This window comes from Artemia franciscana, chromosome 19, assembly GCF_032884065.1.
Source record: "Artemia franciscana chromosome 19, ASM3288406v1, whole genome shotgun sequence".
NCBI classification, from domain to species: domain Eukaryota; kingdom Metazoa; phylum Arthropoda; class Branchiopoda; order Anostraca; family Artemiidae; genus Artemia; species Artemia franciscana.
In genome coordinates, this window is record NC_088881.1 from 30717919 (window position 1) to 30742343 (window position 24425).

At 34.9% G+C, this 24425-nt stretch overlaps 1 protein-coding gene across 5 annotated transcripts in view; it reads right to left on the reverse strand.

Moving 5' to 3' along the window:
* LOC136039547 (claspin-like) overlaps positions 1-24425 on the reverse strand; it is an 88136-nt gene that overhangs the window by 33160 nt on the left and 30551 nt on the right. For all 5 annotated transcript variants that reach the window (XM_065723376.1, XM_065723373.1, XM_065723375.1 and 2 more), the window contains exons 6-13: positions 22836-23041; positions 21150-21337; positions 15827-15896; positions 9846-10047; positions 7311-7483; positions 6083-6239; positions 4593-4757; positions 932-1053 (exon numbers count right to left, since the gene is read on the reverse strand). In XM_065723376.1, coding sequence (XP_065579448.1) covers positions 932-1053; positions 4593-4757; positions 6083-6239; positions 7311-7483; positions 9846-10047; positions 15827-15896; positions 21150-21337; positions 22836-23041 — 1283 coding nt within the window. The remainder of the gene's footprint in view (positions 1-931; positions 1054-4592; positions 4758-6082; positions 6240-7310; positions 7484-9845; positions 10048-15826; positions 15897-21149; positions 21338-22835; positions 23042-24425) is intronic.

The following is a 24425-nucleotide window of genomic DNA, read 5'->3' on the forward strand; positions in this document are numbered from 1 at the left end:
ACCAACACAAAAGGGCTATAGATAGGGACAACATAAGCGCTATCAGGGGTGTGGAGAAGGTTTAAGAGGAGTTGAGATACATTTTTATAAGGCTTCATGTTTATCCTACCGACAAAAAGGGACTATAAGTAGGGGCCATCATGAATTCCACCAGAGGTGAAGGTTTAAGAGGAGTGGAGATGCATTTTTCTTACGCTTCATTTTTATTCCTGAAGATTACTTACTCTAAAGATTTTTGTAAGTAATAAAAGTGCACCCTTTTGCATTGTAAAGGTGATTTTTTTTATCTACTAAAAAAATAATAATATTAGGCATAGGCTGGTGTACTTATTGCATTTTTCCTTTGAAAATACTGTACAAATCATAATTGAATACATTAAATAAAGATAAAGATAAAGAAAAAAATTGCTATTTTTGAACTATGAAAGGAGAAAAATAAAAAATTAACTGAAAAAAGAAAATTTGTATTTGTTCTTTTATGCTCAGCTTGATGATTTTACTAGGTAAAGCTAGACTTTATCATTTTCTATAAATAATATACGCATATTTCATACACAGATGACTGATAAAAGAATCGGCAAGGTCGTTATTATATAAATTATCTTTCAGTAATATATTATCAGTAATATCAGTAATTCTTACATTTGTAATTCTACAATTACAGATGTAATATCTGTAATTCAGTAATATCTACAGTTATATCAAACTTCAGTAATATATTATTTTTATCTTCCAGTAAAGATAATACATCTTTCAGTAAGATTGATAAAAAGTAAGAAGAAAAAAACACAGAGGATTTTATCGTTTAATTAAATCAATACCTGTTTACTTAGGTTAGTCCAAACCTGTTTAAAATCAAATTAAATCAAAACCTGTTCACCTAGGCTAGTCCAAACCTGTTTAAAATCAAATTAAATTAAAACCTGTTTACCTAGGTTAGCCCAACGGAATCGTCTTTGTCTTCCCGGACCATCGGTGTGTAATTCACCGTCTTCTAAGAAAAATTCTTGGAATAGGCGTACATCCCTTTGATCTTCGTCCAAAAGATTTTTCCTAAATAAAAATTCGCAATAATAACGAAAAGAAAGAGAGAGTGAGAGAGAGAAAAAAAAATAGAGAGTGAGAGAGATGTTGAAGCAAAATGAGAACTGGGGTAGAGGAGAAAGAAAAAGAAAGAGAGAGAGAGAGAAGGGGGGAGGAAGGGGGGAAAGAAAGAGAGAGAAGGGGGAGAGAGAAGCTGATTACACTTACTTTTAGAGAGAATCAGAATTTCGAAAATAACTGTAAACTCAACTAGTTAGACAGAACAAGTGCGAGACGCGCTACTTCCCCGTGGCTAGAAGACATGATATCTGCTTATGAAATAAAGATAGATAATAAAAAAAAGAGACTTGATAACCATACAAGTAGCAATGTGACATACGCCAGGTCCATTCCGGTTCAATTACTTATATTTGTGCCAGATCTGTCACTGGCAAATTCACATTTTTGAACGCCAATTCAATAGTAGGCTGGCAAGACCCTCTTTTGACATGTTCTATTAAGAAATTCTCACTTTGTATATGAGCTCGAAAGCAGTTACAACACTTCCATGTGCTTTGAACTGCTATTTTGTGCCACCAAATGTTGCCCCAAACCCAATAAAATGATTTTAATTGGAAATATGAGATGGCCCATTGGTTTACAAATATGAAAAAGCTGTATATAAAATCTTCAAATCTTTGGAGACATTCAGCCATGCGGTGGCACAGTCAACCTTCAACACATATCTAGCAGTACTAAACGAATGGTTATAATAGGCAGTTGCCACCAATCTTTATTTGTCCCAGCGGATTTATTAAACATATCCCAAATCTCTAGATAGTGTGACAATACGAGAATATGTGGGACATCGAGAAAAACAAAGCAGTTCACAACCAATGAACAAGGTAAAAAAAAATGTGAATTTTTTGCTCCTCGGCCATATTAAGGAAGAAAACAAAATAAAAAGTATATAAAAGTCTATGGAACAAAATAAAAGAAAGATTATTTACTGATTAGTAAAATACGGTTAGATGGTGTGGCATTTCGTGTCATAAGATAGGTATGACACCTATCTGCCACTTTATCTGCCACACCTATATGACACTTATCTGCTTTTGTATTTGTTATTTATTGCTGCTTGAATAATTCATTTGCTACAAATCTTTTTTGGTCAAAATTTTTTTTTCAGAAAAAGCTTATATTAATAACGAAGACTCACCGTCTTAGATAATCATCAATAAGGCAACTCAAAAACAAACTCCGATTTTCAACAGAAAATTAAACCAATTTCCGGAAATGGAAACCGACTGAACGAAAAATTGGACCGAAACTATTTGAGAATTAATTTTGCGTTAGGCTTTTTTGTCTGCTAAGTGTTGAGGTATTGGAATTTTTATTATGTTGCAAAATCATTGATATGCATGGGTCTTTATCCAATGATGTAAGAAGTGCGAAAATAAGAATAAACAAAAGCGTAGTAAATAGGACAATTAGAGAAAAAGACAACAGAAAATTAGCTAACTCTTTCTTTAATGTGTAAAGAATTTTCCCCGGAGTTTACAAAAAGGGACTGCAAAGAGCTAACCACGTAACCATTTCCCTTTCCATTCAACGCTTGGTAAAGGAAATAATTCATAATCTCATGCATGTTAATATAAGGTCATAGTGTTCGGTTGGGCTGTAGGGGCCAAAGCTTATGATACGACAGGTTCTATTCTAGGTTATTCAAAGAGCTATTTAGATGTAACTACAGTACGAATTTACTTTTTACCCATAACGATTGAAGTAACTGTTGCTCTAAACTGACGCTAGATTTAAAGTACCAGAGACATCTAAGAAGAAGGACAACTCAATAACAAACTCCGATTTTGAACACAAAATTAAACCAATTTCCAGGATTTGGATTACTCCCAATCGCCATTACTGTGTCATACCTCTAAGCTAACATTAACGGGGATGCACGTAGATTTATTTCTTGGAGGGGGGGGGGGTGTACTTAAAGTTGCAGAGATAAATTTCTTACTCTTGATATATTTCCACAAGACAGAAGGAAGTCGTACAAAAAAAGCACTACCTGACCCCCCCCCCTAATTAGAAAAATTTAACCACCCATACTCTTGCTAGTTAAACCGCAAATTCTTGAAGACTCAATAATACCGAGTCCTCCACGCTCCTTTACCTTTGCAATAGTCAATCGACTATTATTCAATATATAATAAAACCCTCACATATTAAGGTTAGACTAGCTCGGTTAGTTTCTAGCTGAATGAGTTTATACTTAGGTATGGAATTACTCTGTACTGTGACTAAACATACATTTCTTAGCAGTCCGTGTCATTAAAATTTGTCTATTTAGGTTAAGCTAAGACCCTGGTAGAGATTTCTTGGACATTACCATTTATTTTAGCTGTTTCACCTATTTAGGTTAAGCTAAGTTTTTTTTAAAATAATTAGTCTTAGAACGACTGTCCTGAGTAAACTCAAAGAAGGTGGAGAGCCTTGTCCACAATTTCCAAATGAATTGGTTTGGCCTATTACAGCACATCACATGCTTTCTAAAGAATTCTGCAAACAAATACAAAAATTTAACTCATGATTTGCTTTAACTTCATTCAACGTAAGCGATGATTGCACAATCAATAATCGTAGTATTTTCAGCTTCAAAGTAGCTGGACAAATTTATCACAAAACCAATTTAGCTGCACAAGGTCAAATTTTTTTTTAATTTTTCCAAATTTTTTAACGAAAATATCTTTAAGTTGTTTCGTAATTATAGTGTCCAGCTAATTTCCCGTCCCCCTACACAAAGCAAACACTTCCGAATTTGATTTTCAGTGGATTTTTTGCTGTTTGTGCATTTACAGAATCTGGCTAATGGGTTAAGATAGGTGGGGGAGGAGTAAGTTTCTGGCTAAGATAGTAAGGAAAGCAAAATGTGCCAAATAAGTTTAACGCACAATTCCCTCTTAAGAAATAAAGCAAACATCCTGACAGAAGATACAAGTGTTAACAAGAATTTCACACATATTAAAGTTATGTAGAGAATTAAAAGGTAGACAAATGTATAAACAAAAAATTATAAGAAACTATGGCAAGGGATTTAGCTAAGCTGTCCAGAAAAATACAAATAACAGAAAATCTAAAATGAACATTACCAGTTTTGATTTGAGCACTTCAATCATTTGCCGGACAAAAAGTCCAAAATCTGTTAGGGCTTCAAGTGCATTTCAAGTCTCAAGCGCATTTGAGAATGGCTACTGTATTATTACGTTATAGGTTTAATAATTTTTTTTTCAAATAAAATAATTCAATCATATGTTTTGTACTGCTCACAATGTTTGAGGTAAATTTTTTATTTCTCCTTTTTCGAGCGAAAAAAAAAAACAACCGAAAACTGAAAAAAAAGAGAAAAAAACTCAAAAACTTTTTTGAGCATCAAGGGTGAAGGCTGCGGGTCCTTATACCAACCCCTTTCTCTATTACTATTTAAACAAAAGAAATTGTTCAAAAATGGATCGAAAAAAAAGATCAGTTCTTTACAACTAAATCCATACCACGAATTTACTTACAGATGGATTTTTTCTACTTCATTACGAAGCTGATTTTCATCAAATTCCTCTTTATCACCATCATCTTCTTCATAATCATCAAGACCATCTTCATTTTCATCACCACTTCCTAATTCTGAGCCACTGAGTTCGGCTTCGTTCTCCAAGAACTCTTTCCTTAATTTCCTAAAATAGAATTTACTATAAAAGGTCCAAAATTTCAGGAAAATAATGTAGTTAATATCCGCTTGATATTATGATATTGATATTGTAGTAATGTAGTAAATGTAATAATGTAGTATTAATGATATTGTAGTAATATCCACTTGAGATTTTATTTATTTCTCATTAACGCCCATTCACAATGAGATGTTTGCAAATACCAAGATTTAACTAGCGCTTAATTCGAGAATCAGTTGGAATATATCGATTTGATATACTACGCCAACCAATTTTTGAAGAACATTCTGATTAGCTAATATCCAAACTTTATCCAAATAGAGGAAAAAGTACAAACACAAAATAAATATGGAAAAGTGGATAAAAAATGAGTGAAACAGAGAAATATTGAGATAGTGGTATAATGGAAAAGAGGAATAATAGGAATAGCTACATGAGCTAGCCAGAGCTCAAGAAAATTTGTACAAGAGAAACAAGATCTATATAAGATTTGAGATAAAAACATACAAGTGGAAAAATTAGGTTATTTGTCGATGTGTTTAAATTGTCTGAAATGTAAATAAAGTAGCCTACCGAATTCAGATTCACCAACTTTCAGATCAGATTTCAAATTTACTGAATGGTAAAATCTGATCACTAGCATCAGCTAATAACAAATATGAGAACAGGCTCAATTACAGTACTGGTAATATCTCAATCTGAATGGGCATTTATACTTCTTTGATCCTTATTTTCTTTTTTATGGAATTCTGATTCCTTCTTTCGTTATTCTGGTTTTATCATTTTAAGGAGAAAAAATTAGGGCTAGTGACCTGAGGAATGCGTGCAAACTAGACGACAGGTCACGGAACCGTCATTTTCAGCTTTCTGGGGTAGAGGACAAGAGCCAAGAACTTCCTTATGAGGGAAACTACGGGGGCAATGCGTCGCAGTCGTTTCAGCCAATCAATTTTTCGATATACAAAAGTAATAATAATTAATTTCGTCCCCATTTCACGACCCCTCCGAATTTATCTTTACCTTGGAATAATAATGTGAAGCTTGACAGGCAGTAAGAATAATTAGAAAAATATTTTAGGGGATATCTGTCATCGAGTATTTAAAACTCCCAAGTTCTAACGATTTAAGTGTGTAATTGAAAATCACCTGATTTGCGAATATCTTCTTTCAGCTGATTTTTTTCAGTCAGCTCAGCTCATTAAATAAACTAAAAGTAAAAAAGCCAGCCCCTTTCTAATTACAAAAAAAAGAAAAAAAATGAGGAGGCTTCAGTGCTACCAATGCAAAGTGACAGTAAGTGACTATCAAACACAAAATTAAAAATAGCCTACCCTTTATTGTTGACAAGTTGGGTGGGAATTTCATTTTCATCACTATCATAGGCAACATCTTTAACCTCAGCATCTTCCTCAGAAACATCATCTTTAGTCTCATATTCATCATCGGAGGCTTCAGATTCCTCAACTTCGACATTATCATCGTCGTCATCTTGAAGGAAAATAAATGATTTAAACATACATTTTGGTACTACTGCTATACCACTCAAGCCAACGACGCAAGGATTAGCTATCATGGCTGCCGTCTTTTTTCTTTTTTTAACTAATTTCTTCCAGAAGAATAGCATAAGAATAGTTTCAGGCACCTAATTGACTGGTCATATCTCAAACAACAGGCAGTACGAAAAATGTGGTTTATAAGGAAGATAGCCAAGTACCTGATAGTCTATAAGCCTCGGTTAAAATAAAACAAAGGCTCGGTGTTATGTTTTTCATATGACTGAAGACAAGCCAAGGCAAATGTTAAAGGTCCAGTAACAAAAAAAAACTAATTTTAAAAAGGAGCTAATTCTAATTTAGGGTCACTTTAAATTTTTAAGGGATTGATTGATGAAAATGAAGCACAGATAAATGTGATTAGAAAACTATTAAAAGTGAGAATCGCAACAAAAAGAAAAAGCTAAGGAACAAACGACAGCGAAAATCACATTGAATTGTAAACGAAATATTGAACAGTGAACGGTGGTTGGAATCTGGGAAAGGCGTATTAGTTATCTATAACTTCTTAAGAAATTAAATGAGATGATGCATGAACCTAAATTGCTAAAGCATAAAGGCACGGAAAAAACTTTCTGAGGTAAAGATGAACAAAAACAAACAATGAAATCTACGGTTGGAAAACAAGGAACAGCGCAGATTGGCCAAAAAACGACATAAATAGGTCAGGACCTCAAGAAAGAATTCGTATTTTTCACAGGGTGGCTGTATCGAATCTGTGGTCACGTCATGACGTATATTTTCTTTTTAGGTTTGTCAGACTTATTTTCTGAGCTTTTTTCAGGTTGCTGATATCTTTGACTCCTCTTTTTCCTTTTATCTATTTTATCTTTATTTATCAATCTTCTCTTTCTCTTTTTTGCGATTTTATTTTGAAGCAAAAAAATCTATAGCCTGGCTATGGACCAGTTAAAGCAACAAAATAATTCCAATGGAAGAGGGGAAGAACTTATATTAAAATTTGCGACAATTAATCAATCTGAAAATAAAAGAATGACAAACTAACCAGAGAGAACAATCCTTCGACTTTTTCTACTTTCTTTTTTCCCTTCTTCTTCATCAGAATCAATTCGAACTGATATTAGTTTTTCTTCATTTTCATCATTCCCGGGTTGATTAGCCTCTTCCCCATTTTCTCCATCTGAATCGTCTTCATCTAAGGTAATTCTCCTCCGGACTCTGAAAAACATAGAGTTTCCTTCAACAGTTTCCTTAGCTCCACAGAAAGAAAACATTGGCGCAAAAAGAAGAAGATAAATTCCTGCTTACTACAATCACACGAATGTGGAGTTTGTTTGTTTTTCCTTTTTTTTTGTTTACTTGTGAGTTTGAGCATGGAAAATGTGTTTTCCTCTTATTTAGACAGATATAGTTTTTGTATTCTTACAGATGTATATAGCGTGTTCCTAGGTTCTTAATGGAGAATGTGTCTTGTGATCTTATAGATGTGTTCCTATAATGCGCTCCTATGATCTTACTAGAGAATGTGTTTTGTGATCCTATAGAGGTGTTCCTATAGTGCATACTTACATTCTGAATAGATAATGTGTTTTGTGATCTTATAGATGTGTTCCTTTTAATGTGTTAACAAAGAATGTGTTTTGTTATCTTATAGGTGTGTTCCTTATAAATGTGTGATCTTATAAATCTTTTGTGATCTTATAAATGTGTTCCTACCTTCCGAACCGAGAATGTGTTTTCTGATCTTATAGATGTGTTCCTGCAATGGGTTCCTATCTTCTTAATAGAGAATGTGTTTTGTGATCTTATAGATGTGATCCTATAATACGTACTTACGTCTTTAATAGAGAATATGTTTTGTGATCTTATAGATGTGTTCCTGCACTGCGTCCTTACGTTCTTAATAGAGAATATATTTTGTGGTCTTATATATGTGGTCCTATAATTTGTCCCTGCGTTCTTAATAGAGAATGTGTATTGTGATCTTATAAATGTGTTCCTACCTTCCGATCCGAGAATGTGTTTTCTGATCTTATAGATGTGTTCCTGTAATAGGTTCTCATCTTCTTAATAGAGAATGTGTTTTGTGATCTTATAGATGTGATCCTATAATACGTACTTACGTCTTTAATGGAGAATATGTTTTGTGATCTTATAGATGTGTTCCTGCACTGCGTCCTTACGTTCTTAATAGAGAATTAAATAAAAAAAACTAATTTTTTTAGCTGAAAGTAAGGAGCGACATTAAAACTTAAAACGAACAGAAATTACTCCGTATATGAAATGGGTTGTCCCCTCCGCAATCCCTCGCTCTTTACGCTAAAGCTTTTAATTGTTTTAAAAAGTAAAATTGTGGCAAAGAGTCAAACTTCAGCGTAAAGAGCGAGGGATTGCGGAGGGGACAACCCATTTCGATCACAGATCACAGCTTATACTAGATATATCTCTCCAGAAGGCAAAATATGGCTTGACTTTTTGATAAAATATGGCTATGACATTTTGACAAAATGTTGCTATGACATTTTTGGCTTGATAATATAGCTGCAAAGTACCATCAACAGGCATTTTTCAATAAATATATCCCAAAAAAGGTATTTTTCAAAACCTATGGACAGATGCAAAAAAAAAAATCTAGAGGGGAGGGGAGGCAAACATATAGCTTGTACAAGATGTATTTCTCCAGGCTGCAAAATATGTTCTCATGAGCCATAGTTTTCCCGCCAGTAGTACGGAGATTTAAGCTATTTCAGCTAATATTCTACTAGACACCTCGGTCAAACGAGTATTTTTTGTTTTGCGTCTATGTTTCACGAATTTAAAATAGCTACCAAGAATACGCCAACGCTTCTATAAAAATTCTGGCCTGTCGTTCCCATACTCTAAAACACAGGAAAAAAAGATTGAGTCTGTCAATTTCTTTACGGAAAATATACTCAGGTTACACTTAAGCGGGCCTTGTACATAATTCTTTACTTTTCAATCCATATTTTATTTTTGCGAACTTGTTTATCGTCATTTTCAGCAATAGCTCTCAGTCTTTAAAGAGTTCCCTAGCCGAATGGTTGGCACGCTAAGATTGAAATACTTTGCCCGTGAGGACAGGGGCTCGAGTCCTGGTGTCGCTGGTTATTTAGTTTGGAACGTGGGTCAGTGATGTGATTCCGCAAACTGAGCCAGAGTTGACCAAACTCTAACAGGGTACCTGGAGAAATCTGGGGAAGATAAACAGGAATGCCGTGCGAAAGCACAGGACGGCTGGCCCCCAGCCCCTCCCCCATTGTACTTTCGGGCCGAAGGATCATAAAACGAAGATCAGCACCGCCATAAGGGACTTTGAAGTCCGTTGCCGGAGTGGGCTAGAATTTATATTTGCAACTCTGTAATTTAATTGCAGAGTTACAAATTTATTACAATTTTAAAATGCACACTTGTATAATTTCGATAGTTTTTACTTGAGAGAATCTTTCAAATGTAAGTAAACTGCAACCATGCTAGGAGGGGGTGGGGGAGGGGGTCATATTCACTGAGATGAACCAATACTGTATATATTTCTGAATTAAGAGTTTAATAAAACGATTACCTCGAAACTGAAGATTTATACTCTTCCTCCTCTTCAGAGATGTTGCCTTCCTCATTATGAGGATTTTTGTCTTCCTCCTCTTGAGAATTGCTGAGAAGTGATTTCTGTGTTTCAAACTTACCAGAGCATAGGGCCATAAGCTCCTCGTCATTTACATTTTCTGTTGTTGACCTATCAACTAGTTGGCTTAATCCAGGAATACCTGAAAGAAGACAATTTATAATTCCCGTAAATTTCAGGAAAAATTACATAAACTGTTTGAAGGAAATCATAAGGTGGCGATGACCCATATGTTAGGTGTTTTGTGTTTTCTACACTAACTGTTGGCCTATGAAAAATTGCCTGTGTAGTTGACCTACACAAAATTGCTGTGTAGGATTGGCTACTCTATCAGACACACTACACCTATCTTCTCAGCGTAGTAGCCTTTCCCAGTGACATATTTCTATATATGAGTATGTTCTATATATGATACATTTCTATATATAACAAATGAGTATATTCACCTCCAAGGTTTAGCCTTCTCCAGTAAGCAAAGGTTTGAGGTTTTATGCATACTGGAGATTAGAGAAGTATTTGCCCCTAGTTTAAAATTCCACACAGTTATACCTACACTAACCCTATCCTTGTCTCTCTGAAAGCATGTCAAGCAGAAGCCCGTCTACCTCAATATTATACAATTATTTATTAATCAAACTATCTATGGTAAATATTAACAATAATTCAGAAATAACAATAGCAACAAAATTAAATAACTAATAGCAAAAAAGAAAAAACTCGTATAAAAACGCACTAAATACTAATCAAACAGTTCGTGGTAACGAACTGTAGTAAGGAGCGACCCGGCTCAATAGTAACCGAAACTCTAAAAAATGGAATTTTAATACCAATAGTTACATCAAAAGAATCGCATTTTAATGCTGATTTTTAATATATAAGTTTCATCAAGATCAGTTATACCCATCAAAAGTTACGAGCCTGGGAAAATTTGCCTCATTTTAGAAAATAGGGGGAAATACCCCCTAGAAGTCATACAATCCTAACGAAATTCAAACCATCAGATTCAGCGTATAAGAGAACCGCATTGTAGAAGTTTCAAGCTCCTATCTACAAAAATGTGGAATTTCGCATTTTTTGCCAAAAGACAGATCACGGATGCGTGTTTATTTGTTTTTTGTTTTTTTTTGCCCAGGGGTGATCGTATCGACTGAGTAGTCCTAGAATGTCGCGAGAGGGCTCATTCTAACGGAAATTAGAAGTTCTAGTGCCCTTTTTAAGTGACCCAAAAATTGGAGGGCATCTAGGCCCCCTCCCACGCTCATTTTTCCCAAAGTCAGCGGATCAAAATTCTGAGATAGCCATTTTATTCACCATCGTAGAAAAACCTAATAACTATGTCTTTGGAGACGACTTACTCCCCCGCAGTCCCCGTGGGAGGAGCTGCAAGTTGCAAACTTTGACCTGTGTTTACATATATTAATGGTTACTAGGAAGTGTACAGACGTTTTCAGCGGGATTTTTTTTGGTTTAGGGGGGTTGAGGGGGGGGGGGGTTAGTCGGAGGATATGTCCATGGAGAAACTTCTTATGGGGGAAGAGAATTTCAATGAAGGGGCGCAGGATTTTCTAGAATTATTTGAAAAAACAATGAAAAAATAAATATGAAAAGTTTTTTGTACTGAAAGTAAGGAGCAGCATTAAAACTTAAAACGAACATAAATTATTACGCATATGAGGGGTTTACCTCCTCGCTATGCCTCACTCTTTACGCCAAAGTATTTTTAGTAATTTCAACTATTTATTCTGCAGCCTTTGTGATTCAGAGGTCATTCTTAAGGAATTGGGACAAAATCTAAGCTTTAGTGTAAAGAGCGACGAAGGTTGAACCCCCTCATATACGCAATAAAAACATACGAATATAGAAGTTCGTTACGTAAGTTAATTCGTAAGTTATGTATATTTTTTACCAATGAAAACGTTTGTAAAAAATTAAAAGTTCTAGTTGCTTTTTTAAGTAATCAAAAACTTGGAGGGCAACTAGGCCTCCTCCCTCGCTCCTTTTTTCTCAAAATCTTCCGATTAATTGCAATTGATTAATATGCAAATTTCGTTCTAATTATTTATGTGCGGAGAGCCAAGATCAAAACATGCATTAATTCAAAAACATCCAGAAATTAAATAAAAAAAAACAAGTTTTTTTAAATGAAAGTAAGGAGCAACATTAAAACTTAAAACGAACAGAAATTACTCCGTATATGAAAGGGGCTTTTCCTCCTCAACGCCCCGCTCTTTACGCTAAAGTTTCTTACTGTTTTAGAAATAGAGTTAAGAGAAAGAGTCAAACTTTAGCGTAAAGAGCGAGGCGTTGAGGAGGAAAAGCCCCGTAATTTCTGTTCGTTTTAAGTTTTAATGTTGCTCCTTACTTTCATTTAAAAAAACTTGTTTTTTTATTTAATCCACTAAATAAGATAAATAAGGCGGTTCTCTTACTTAGATATTCAATCAATCCCCTAACTCTGATATATATATATATATATATATATATATATATATATATATATATATATATATATATATATATATATATATATATATATATATATATATATATATATAACCTATTAAGTTTATAGTCTCAATTCTGATTTATAGCTAATTTTATTTGGTTGCTGGAGCAATTGCCTAACCAAGAAAAACCAAATATGATATGTCCGAGACTTATTATTTCCAACAGAAACAGCGAAGATAGATAGATAAATAGATAATTTTTATTTGCAACAATTAAATAAATAAATATGACAAACCAGTGCACATGCCTGGTGGCATACTTTAGCACTGACAATGTTACAATGTTTCAACCTACAGCATCAACATAAATATACAAAAAATAAATAATAATAATTCCCCGCAACATATTAAACACAAAACACCTAATCATTTGATATACGGTCACCCGTATGTAATTTCAGCTAAGTCTTAAGATATCAAATAAACAAACCCTAATAGTTATGTACTCCCCTTGATTTTTGTTTCCTCCTCTCCCCCCTAGATATGAAAAATACCCTTTTCGTGGTATTTTCACTTAATAATGCCCTTTTCTTGGTGTAATCATTAAAAAAAATGCGATTGCCTCCTAGAATTTGAAAAATAAATTTTACCCCCCCCCCCCCCCGCTAAATTCTCGTGAACTGACACCATTGGTCAGGATCATATCTTATTCTCCTAAGATTTTAAGTTTCTTCTTATTCAAGTTATACCCAGAAAAAGATTCTTTGTCTCAGTAAAATTTCGATGTGCGTCTATCAAGGCCGTATCCAGGAAGGTTTACCGAGTTTGACCCCCCCCCCCAAAAAAAAAGAAAAATTGCCCGATTCATAAGAAAGTATAAAAAAAAAATATGAACAAATTTAAAAGTTCCATTTAAAGTTCATACTTTTAAGAAACCTCGTTACTTGGATTATAAAATAAATTGTCTAGGAATGATTCAATTGTTGCTTTTTATAGTAAATTCTCAAATACTTAAGTAAGTAGAAAAATTATAGTAACAGCAAGAGACACATTCAGAGACAAATCGCAGATAAACCCTTTTAACAAAGCCTAAGAAAGTATTCACCCTTTTCGAAGCATATGAAGATACGTTTGCGAACTAAGATTAGAAAATCGGAAGCTATAGTGATGGCAGTGGTCAACTGTAGAAATGTAGACACTCCAAACCAAATAGTATTTGCTCGATTTTTCCAAAGGCATTGTCTACGGACGGGTGCGCACCTGACTGGCTGTATTTCAAACAGAAGGATGTACGAAAAATGTGGTTCCATCAAGGGCTATCTTGGACTTTCCAGGGCTATCCTGAGAGAAAGGTTGAGATGGCTAGGACAGATTCTGCTGACAAAGTATGACGGATTGCCAAAGATCGTCCTTTTCCGCAAACCATCTAGGACCAAAAAGCAGGTCTTTCTCAAATAGGGTGTGAGGGGGTCATAAGAAATATTTAAGGGAAACTGAAACTAAAAGGAGGGTGTACAGACAGAGGTTTCGAATAGATTAGGATGTAGGAAAAGCATGCATACCTGTGCTGGCCTCAGATGATTTGATGCTGCAGTGAGCTATTGGTAGCAGTAGTAGTAGTATACTAAATTGAAAAGTGCAATGATACATATACTGCGCAGTGTTTTTTTTTTGTCACCAAATGGTGCCTTAAAGAAGAAAAAGTAGTCCTTTGAGGCCTCAAAGGTGCCTCAAATGGTGCCATAAAGAAGAAAAAGTAGTCCTTTGAGGCCTCAAATGTGCCTCAAATGGTGCCTTAAAGAAGAAAAAGTAGTCCTTTGAGGCCTTTCGAGGCCTCAAACGTGCCTTAAAGAAGAAAAAGTAGTCCTTTGAGGCCTTTGAGTCTTTTGAGGAAATTTCCTAGGGGATAAAGCTGCTAACTTGTTGGAAGGCATTCCGTTATAAGGGGCGTCCATCCAAACCATGGATAACAAGCTGGGTGGCTATCACAGCTATGGGGGGAGGAGACTAGATATAGTTGATTCAGATATCAATACACGAGTAATGACAAAGAGATCTTTTTGCTATTACTTGAAGCCTCTTACTCCGTTAGTTATAAAGTCGTAGAAAAATATTAAAGACTAAAGGGGACTTTCAAGACAAGGAGCAAAAACCAGAAAAACTTTGTTTAGGGTGCCATGACTTTTTTGTTAATCTTCAGTCTTTTAACTGGGAGGAGTCAACTGTATCATTGCTTTGATATCAACAACAATTGGTTATTATGTTGAATTAATTATAATTGTTATATTTAAAAATAATTGGAGCATGAGCTATGTGTGCAACTCCTTGTTACTACTCCTCTAAAAGCCTCCTACTCCTTTTGTCCTTGCTCATTGCCTCTTGTCTCAAGCCAGGCCTATTATAGAATAGTTAAACCGAAACCTGAAACTTCAGAAAATAGTAAAGGCTAAAGGAGACTTACAGACTATACTAATGCGCAACTCCGTTTCCCAAGAGGAAAAATCAGAAGTGCCATCAAATAGCTACTACTTTGTTGAAATGTGGTCTATACCTGTTACTTTTCTATAAAGAAATGTCATATGAGGGAGCTTCGCAGGCAGGCTACTGGAGTTTCTGATTTGAAAATTTTCAAAATAGCAAAAATCTCAATACATATTTATCTTAATATTATGAGCTAAAAATGGTTGCAATGTTCTAGAATGGCCTATATTCTCTAGTTTTACTTGTTGATTTCTCAAGGGATAAGAAGACCCATGACAAACTTTCCTAAGGTTCAAGGTTTATGAAATGTAACAAAAGATGAATAAAAAATAAAGAAAAAAAAAAAGATTTTTTTCAATCTAGTTCTAATCAGGTTCAACAGATGAAGAATGACAGATTGCTAAAGACTGCTCTTTTAGGACATTCATCTGCTGCCTAAATGAAAAGCAGATCAACCCTGAATAGATACGAAGAGGCCATAAAGAGCGATTTAAAGAAAATGGCAACTTAATGGGAGTGGGTAAAGAGTGACAATCTGAATAGACTAAGTTGGACCGAGAACATGCACAACTGCACTTGGGACTACAGTAAGTGGTTAAAACAGTAGTAGCTGATCGATCCCCTTCCCAACCCTCCAGTAGAAAAATTCTTTGCTTTTAATCCTCGAAAGAAAAAAAAAACTAAAATCTCTAAATATGTGTTTTGAATTCATCAGAGGACTACTGTACTACTTATAGCTGGTGTGTTCACATTGTTTTTCTTTGGATGAAGTACAAAATTAAAAAGCAAAAGCGACTGGACAATACGACAAATCTAGAAAAAACATAGGCGTTTTTACTTCTTAGGGAGACGGGAGGTGATGGCCCCAAATCATCTCACCCTTTATATTAGTCTGGTTTACTGTACTGGTATTCTTGAGCCAGATAACATCCTATATCAAGTGCCTAAAGTTCAGACTTGTTCAGTTTTAAACGTTCTTTAAAGAATACATACTTGGACTAGGAGGTTCCAGAGTCAGGCGGAAAGATTCATCTGTCAAAGGTTGGCTTTCAATACCCCATACCTGCAAGAAAATTCATATTAAGCTTCCTATCAAGCTTCCTTTTTCGAAAGAAAAATAAAGAACAACAAATAAACAAATCACAAAAACAATCAATGATAAAAACCGGATAAGATTATGATATGGGCCCAACCGAGAACTCCATTCGTGACTGATGTTTACTTGCACAATATCAAGTGAGGACAAAATTGCTGTTCCACCATAACGACCCAAAAGGTCATTGTTTCGCACAGTAAATGACAAATTGCAATATTTAAAAGTGGTCAGAGCGCTAGACTTGAAACCCTGAGGACAGGGGTACGAGTCCTGGTGTCGCTGGTTATTTGGTTTGGGACGGTGGTCAATGGTGTGACTCTCTAAATTCAGCCAGAGTCTACCTAGATCTTAATGGGTACCTGGAGAAATCCGGGGGAAAATTAAGGGAAATGTTGGATAATTTACCCCCCAACCACACACTGAACTCGTGGCTGAAAGCAGTGAATCTTTTCTTGAGTACCTAATAACCTTTAAGATTGTGCTCATTAAAAGGTGGATTCAGCCATAAAACCACAAGATCACAAAAACTACAGTACAGTTTGGCGAGACCGCGGCAACTGAAACGACCAAGGTTTGCAACAGTTGTTCCCATAACCTGAACTAAGTATTGTCCCATAACTTTAGTCCCATAATACTTTAGTCCCATAACTAAAGTATTGCAAGCTAGGGAAGAGACCGCGGCAACTGAAACGACCAAGGTTTGCAACAGTTGTCCCATAACCTGAACTAAGTATTGTCCCATAACTTTAGTCCCATAACTAAAGTATTGCAAGCTAGGGAAGAGACCGCGGCAACTGAAACGACCAAGGTTTGCAACAGTTGTTCCCATAACCTGAACTAAGTATTGTCCCATAACTTTAGTCCCATAATACTTTAGTCCCATAACTAAAGTATTGCAAGCTAGGGAAATAGCACGATTAACAGCACCAAAAAGTTAACATTCATATCCCGAAGTTTGGCGAAACCGCGGCAACTGAAACGACCAAGGTTTGCAACAGTTGTCCCATAACCAGCTTTACGCTTGTCCAGCGGATTCACATATAGAAATACCACACCATTGATTGACCCTGACACTAGGTTTCATTAAAGTATTGCAAGCTAGGGAAATAGCACGATTAACAGCACCAAAAAGTTAAGGTTTTAAAGATATGCAAATACATTTCCTAAATTTTGAAAAAAAAACATTGATATGGCTCAGAATTCTGCTCAAATAACAGGAATTGCATTTTCAGAACTAAAGGCATAGAAAAAGCAACTGGTAACTGAAAATTAAGGTAAAATGTTGTTTTGTACATTCATATCCCGAAGTATTAAACGATAGTCCCATTTTAATAAGTATAGATCCCATAAAACCGATATTCTTTTCTAGCCATTTAGAACAACTAAAAGGAGGAGGTCATCGGCATATACTAAATAAGATAAATTTGTAACTCCCCCCCCCCCCAAAAAAAAGAAAGAAAAACACCGGAGAGAATCTTACTAATCAGATTCGAAATACATTGTGATGATTTTAATAAATTTTTAATTTGATATAAGAATTAAATCAAATTTAAATTTACATTAAATTTTGAAATATATTAAGTTTTTTTTTAAATGCTTCAGCAAACAAAAGCACTTATGAACAAGAATTCTGAAGCGTTCTTAAGCCCTTAAGAATGCTGAACAAACATGTAGTTAAAAAACACTAGAAAACTAAAAAAAAAAAAAAAAAGAATAGCAATATTGTTGTTTTCAATGGTGTTGTAGGGATAGGTTCTTTTCTTCTTTTTCTGTGGTTGTTTATGCCTTTCCTGTGACAAAAAAAAATGAAAAAAAAAATCAAATTATTTTTTCCATTTCAGGGGACCCTTACAAACATAAAAGATTTTGATTTTATCAATTGACTTGACGCTAAACTTTTCAAAAAATGGACCTAATCTGTTTTGTTCGGGAATGGTTTATTTTGTGCTAAGTAACCTTTTCCTGTTAGGGTAAATAATCAGTCTTCGGACAATATTTTATAGAATTTAATATTTCGTCACATAATTAAACTCCTTTAATGTTTACCTAATTTTCTCTTAATTGATTTTCCTAATTAATTAATACTTTAATTAGTTTTATCAATCAATGCCGTTAAATTAATTACAGTTAAATTAATTAATGCCTTTCAATTAATTAAAGTCAATTCACTTCACTATAATTAATGTTCTTTCTTTAATATACATTCAAGTGATGTCGCAGCTCAAAGAAAAACATCAAAAAAGATATTTACATAATTTTTGAATGACAAAATTTTTACCTTAACAAATTATGAATTAAATTCCTTTCTAATTCAACATTACCTGACAATCAATGCACCGAGTATATTAGACAACAAAACAAACAATTTAACAATCCTGTAGGGGCTTTGAAGACGGTAGAGTTTTAACACCTGCTGTTTCTTTCTGTTCCCTTGTTCTTTGTTCTTGTATAGCACATTTCTGAGTAGTAATATTGCTCAAGAGTAATTTCTTAAAAAAAAAATAAACGAAATAGAAAAAAATATAATTTTCGTAAATCTCCCTTTTAATACTCTCTCATATTCGGTAAAAATATGTATAAATTCAAATGTTCCTTTTGAATTCCTCCCTAGATCTTATTACGGTACTCTTTGTTTGATATCAATTTCTGCCATTCTTTAAAACGGCGTCGCGTCATTTACGGTACCCTTTCTTTGATATCACGGTACCCGTGATACCCCACGGTAGTTTGATATTTACGGTACCCTTTCTTTGATATCAGTTTCTGCCATTCTTTAAAACGGCGTCGCGTCATTTACGGTACCCTTTCTTTGATATCACGGTACCCGTGATACCCCACGGTAGTTTGATATTTACGGTACCCTTTCTTTGATATCAATTTCTGCCATTCTTTAAAACGGCGTCGCGTCATTTACGGTACCCTTTCTTTGATATCACGGTACCCGTGATACCCCACGGTAGTTTGATATTTACGGTGCCCTTTCTTTGATATCAATTTCTGCCATTCTTTAAAACGGCGTCGCGTCATTTACGGTACCCTTTCTTTGATATCACGGTACCCGTGATACCCCACGGTAGTTTGATATTTACGGTACCCTTTCTTTGATATCAATTTTTGCCATTCTTTAAAACGGCGTCGCGTCATTTACGGTACCCTTTCTTTGATATCACGGTACCCGTGATACCCCACGGTAGTTTGATATTTACGGTACCCTTTCTTTGATATCAATTTCTGCCATTCTTTAAAACGGCGTCGCGTCATTTACGGTACGACAGTACAATAAATTTTGAGCTAAAGAGCGACATAGTTACAAGAAACTGTCAGGCATTTGTATTATGGGGTCTCTTATTTCAGTCTAAGGCGGGATATATTTTACGCCTGAAACCTTGGCAATATGTAATCAACAACTTCTTCAGTTTCGTAGTGGCAAACATGCACATCTACTAGCTAAAAAGCGCACTGTACATTATGGCTAAGAATACTAAATTCCTTTTCTTCCCCGATTCATCTCCCCAAAGCTTTTAAACCTTTTTTAAAAGCGGAAGCAATGTATTGAGCCACTCCCCAGCTAAGGTACATCTGATTTTCGACGTAACACCTTAAATTAGGTATGCTTTTTTCCAGACCACATTGCTTTTTCGTGACGAAAAAATAAACGTTCAAATGGGGGCAAGTCCATTCATTTAGACAGTGAAAACAGGTACAAAAGTCTAGTACAATCGTCATCAGTAAAAATACTAAAGTGTTAAAATTAAGAATAACATATTTATACAAAATGAAATAATTAACTTCTGGTCCATTCACTATATTTTTCTGAGAGAGTTCAAAACCAGGGTTCATCCAAAGTCTTGAGATGTAAGTTTCCTTCTTTAATCTTGACTAAACGTAAAATGAATTTCGAATGATTATGGCAAAGTCTTCTGTGTCTTCTAATTGCAAAATAAATGTTGAATTTATAGCTGTATACTTGAATGGTTATTTCCCCATATATGCGACGCATTCTCAACATAATGCCTTAAACTAGGTGAGTAGTAGTAGTAGTAGTAGTAGACAGGTTTAATAGCAAAAACTTGACAGCTATCGCTGATTTGCGTTTCTTTACAACATATTCAAAATCAAACTACACTTGTAAATATAAATCAAACTATAAATGTTAACTCTTATTGTGCATTTCGACGAAAACCGGGAGGAAAGAATTACCTTGTTCTTGCTTTAACGGGAACTAGCTTATCTTGCTTTTTTTCTTGATGGTAGAGGTTGATCAGGTAGAATGTCACGGTGCTGAGATTTAGAAAGCAAGAACTTTCTAAAATTCATTATCAGAGTTTCGTACCGGTTTTGGAGTGACGGCAGTCCCAGCAGTTCCAGAGCCTTTTTGTAGGGGATGTCACGGCGGCCCAAGATGATCGATACCGCTCGCTTCTGAATGCTTTAGTTATGCTTTATCACTTTAGTATTTATATTGATAACCATTGCTATTTAAGTTATCGAAATATCTAGACTTTTATATCTGTTTACCATGCTTAAATAAATGGACTTACCCCCATTTGAAAGTTTATTTGTAGGTAAATCTAAATCTTTTAGGAAAGGTAAAAAAAGACTATTTAAATTCATTAAAGAGATTTTCCATTGTTAAAACGAAACATTAAAACATCATTAATGATCAACGTAGGACGACTTTAAATGACAATCGTGCCGCAGTCGATTCGCTCTTCGCCCTACCATAACATTTTTCTTTTAATAAGGTGTCAGTTATGAGGAAATTTTGCATTGAGAGGCGTGAGGAATAAATCATTATTATTATTATCATTACAGCCAACAAAACAAAATATGCAGCACTGTATCAATTGGTGACTCATGGCTATGCAAAATCAAATCAGCAGAATAGAACATCGGAGTGTGTTCTGTGCTCACGGCTCCTCTATCTACCCATATTTACCCTATTTTTTACCATATTGCCCCCACCCCACGGCCTTTTCTCCCCAAATTTATCCAAAAAAAATTTTAAGATACCCATTTAATTGAAAATGGTTCAAACATCAGATAGCTAAAACTCCAGGGTCGACGGAACGACCCAGAGCCCAGTGGCAAGTGTTCTTATAGAGCCATTTACCCATAAGTTTAGCTTGGAACAGCTCTCAAAAGATTTAGATTTACTTTGTAATCTTGTTCCAATCTAATTTGGCACACCTGACCTTTTGTATCAGAGTAAAATCAAACCTCTCTTTGCGATTCCTCTTTCCCCTCCTTAGCTTCTATGTCTTCATCTTCGTCTTCTTCAGCTTCACCATCTATGAAATCATTTTTATATTCATTTCCTTCCTCCTCTTCTTCTAAAGAGTCTTTATCCGAAAGCTCTTCATCTTCGTCGAGATCAAGAATATTATCTTCTGGTTCAGTATTCCCCCCTAGAATAGAACAAACATTGTAAAATGAACAAATAGGGCGGCTTGGAATTTTTCATATTAAGACTAGAAATTCTTCAAACATAATTTTAATATCATAGACAATCCTAAACACTAGGTTCCTACATAAAATGTATTTCATATAATAAACATATTGAAATAATCTATTATGGAAATAATAATAATAATAAAAAAAAATTCTACCTACTGAAAACGACTGAATAACCAAGCGTTTCCTACATACTTGAGTGGGGATTTAGGGAATAAATCCCCTCCGCATTGAAGGGATTATTCTCTCTAAAAATAAGTACGAACGCCTAAATGTTGAAAGGAATCCAAATATTAGGGACTAAAAAATTACTTTTACATAGCAGGCACCCTTCCCGAGAACTTCTAATGATTCCTCCTGTGAAGGTTTGAGCTACTAAACGCCCCCCCCCCTCCCAGAATAACCGTGATCATTATTTTTTCTAAAATCTAAAATCAGAGCCATATATCGTGTTCATGGAAATACTGTTACGATTTGGAAAATCAACAATTTCTGAATGAACAATGCAACAAAAAAATAAATAATAAAAAATGATCCTTATACTAAGCACTGAACAAATTGATTAAACATCCAAGAATGAAAAAAAAAGTTTTGATCCGTTCAGGCGCAGAATTCTAGCCCTTGGGGGGAAGGGTTAGAGGGGGTGTTAAAGGTGCATTTTAAATAGTTAACGTTTGATTTTCCGCAGATGTGCTTTCTATCAAACCCAGAGAGAGAGAGAGAGTATTCCCCTTTTTCTCCTTTGTTTGAGGTATATTTTAACTTAAAAATATGCTTTGAGAGAAAAAAAAAAACATTGTATTAACTTTCCCCTAATATTTAGACTGTTCAATGTGTGTTTTAAATTGTGGACTCAAATTCCATATTACTCATAGATACATAAAGAGAGATATTAGACCTCCTCCCCCCATATTTTGCCAAAGAATAATATTCATCCCAAGGAAGATCTAGGGAAAGGTGGGGGGATTAAAGGACTAAAATTTACGTTCTTTTGTCAAATAATCCACTTTTGTCAAGCATCAGGACCCTCCAAAATAATTAGTCAAATTGTTTCCAAAGATTGAATTATCTGGCCCTTATGGCAAAAAGGTGAATTATCTTGTGCACTTAGGCTTTATAATTTAGAGTCCCCGGGCAAACCTTGACTTCCTTGGACAGCCCTTGGGATAAATATTGGAAGAGAAGGAGGGATTCCTCTCCAGTTTGTCGGCCTGCTTATGATAATACCTCTAAAATGCTGAATATCCCTATGGCCTGTCAGAGGAAAACCCGACCATCCTGGAGCTGTGAGTAAAAACACATAAAAAAGTGTAAAAACAAGATATTTTGTCTAAAACTGAACTTTTTAGAGGTATGTACCATGCTCATTTCCTGGGTAGCCTTTCCTCGTGGATATAGGTTGATTACACATACATTATTTTACTGATTGTTTTATTTCGCCAATTATTTTACCTTCATTGTTTTCAGCCATTTCTTTTCCCCTTTCTTCTAACAGTTTCTTCATTTCTATTTCCCTTTTAATATCAAGCTGTCTTCTTAGTGTTCCTTTTAATTGCCATAAGTTAGTTCGAGTCTCCTGGTTTTCTTCTGGCTTGAATGTGACCACATCAGGCAGCAATACTTCCTTCCCGTCGGATGTCACCTCTTTCTTTACGATACTTAAATTAAAGACATTAGAAAATTAGTGGAAACATTATTTAGAAATACCATATTCTTAGACAAAATATAAGGAAAATATTCAGGGAACCGAGGACCCTTCCCCACCAATTAAAAATGCCAACCAAAACCTACAAAACGTTAGCATGATCTATACAAAGAGAGAGGGGGGAGACATATATCCCGACTAAGATTAGTTTGAAAGTCCTCGTGACCTAGACACATTGAAATATAGGAACGTAAAAATGCTCTTGCTTTGAATTTACCCCCTGCTTCTGCAGACAAAAGTTTGACTCCCCCCCCCCTAAAAGAAGACATTCCTAGTCTAGCTTGGGCTTTTTCTAAAGAATACACAACTGCAGTCGTTATAGAGGTTGGTAGTATCTTATCCAACGAGTAAGAAGGGCCAGTCATGTACTCAGACGACTCCAACTATATGAAGCCCTATGATTATAAATTTTTGTGTGATAAAAAATGTTGCATTGTAACTCTTGTGTGAGTCACAAATTTATATTATTTGACACCAGAGTTGCCAAATTTTTGGTCTATGAATGTGTCTCCTGAGCACCCAAAGATGTGTCATTTTTAGGCAGTGGCTTTTTTCTTTAAAAATATTTTAAATAATCAGAATTTCTGAAAGATGACAATTTGCAGCAGCACCCAAAATTAGCTCCTTGAAAAAGACAGACCTGTTAAATCTAGTTTCGATGAAACACACACTACCACTGCTAGTGCTAACACTTCATCACAGAACAACACAGCACTATGCCACCTAAGACTAGCACACCCAAGTGCACTACTCCTTCAATTCATTCTATTCAAAGCTAACTCTTAACTCAATCCCACGAAATTTCATGCCCCCTTGCTATCCCTCCATATTGTATTTGATGACATTTTGCTTTTTTTCCTGACCCAGTTGCATTACGGGTTTAAAAGTGTATATTGCGCGTTCAAATAGGTAAGCATACTTACCTTAATCAGTAATACCGTTTTTCTGATTATTTTTACTGTAACGGTAAAAAGTTAGATCTTAATTTTTTTTTACAAAGAATAAACTGAAAGCAAAAAAAAACGAGAGTTAATAATATATAAAATACTATAACATCAAAACATAATAAAACATAATATAACAATAATAATATAACATAATAAAATACTATAACATAAAAATAATTTCGTAAACCACGTTGACCTGCCATCACAAAGAATAAAAAAAAGCGAGAAGGGGATTTCATAAGGCCAACGAAAATACTGGATGAAACAAAACGGATATTTCGGGAGGACACCTGCTTCCCTTCTTCAGCAATATTAGAGAAAGTTTCAAAGAATCAAGTTAAAATGTTCTGAGTGAGATGCGACCGATATAGACCAGATAAAAAAAAGAAC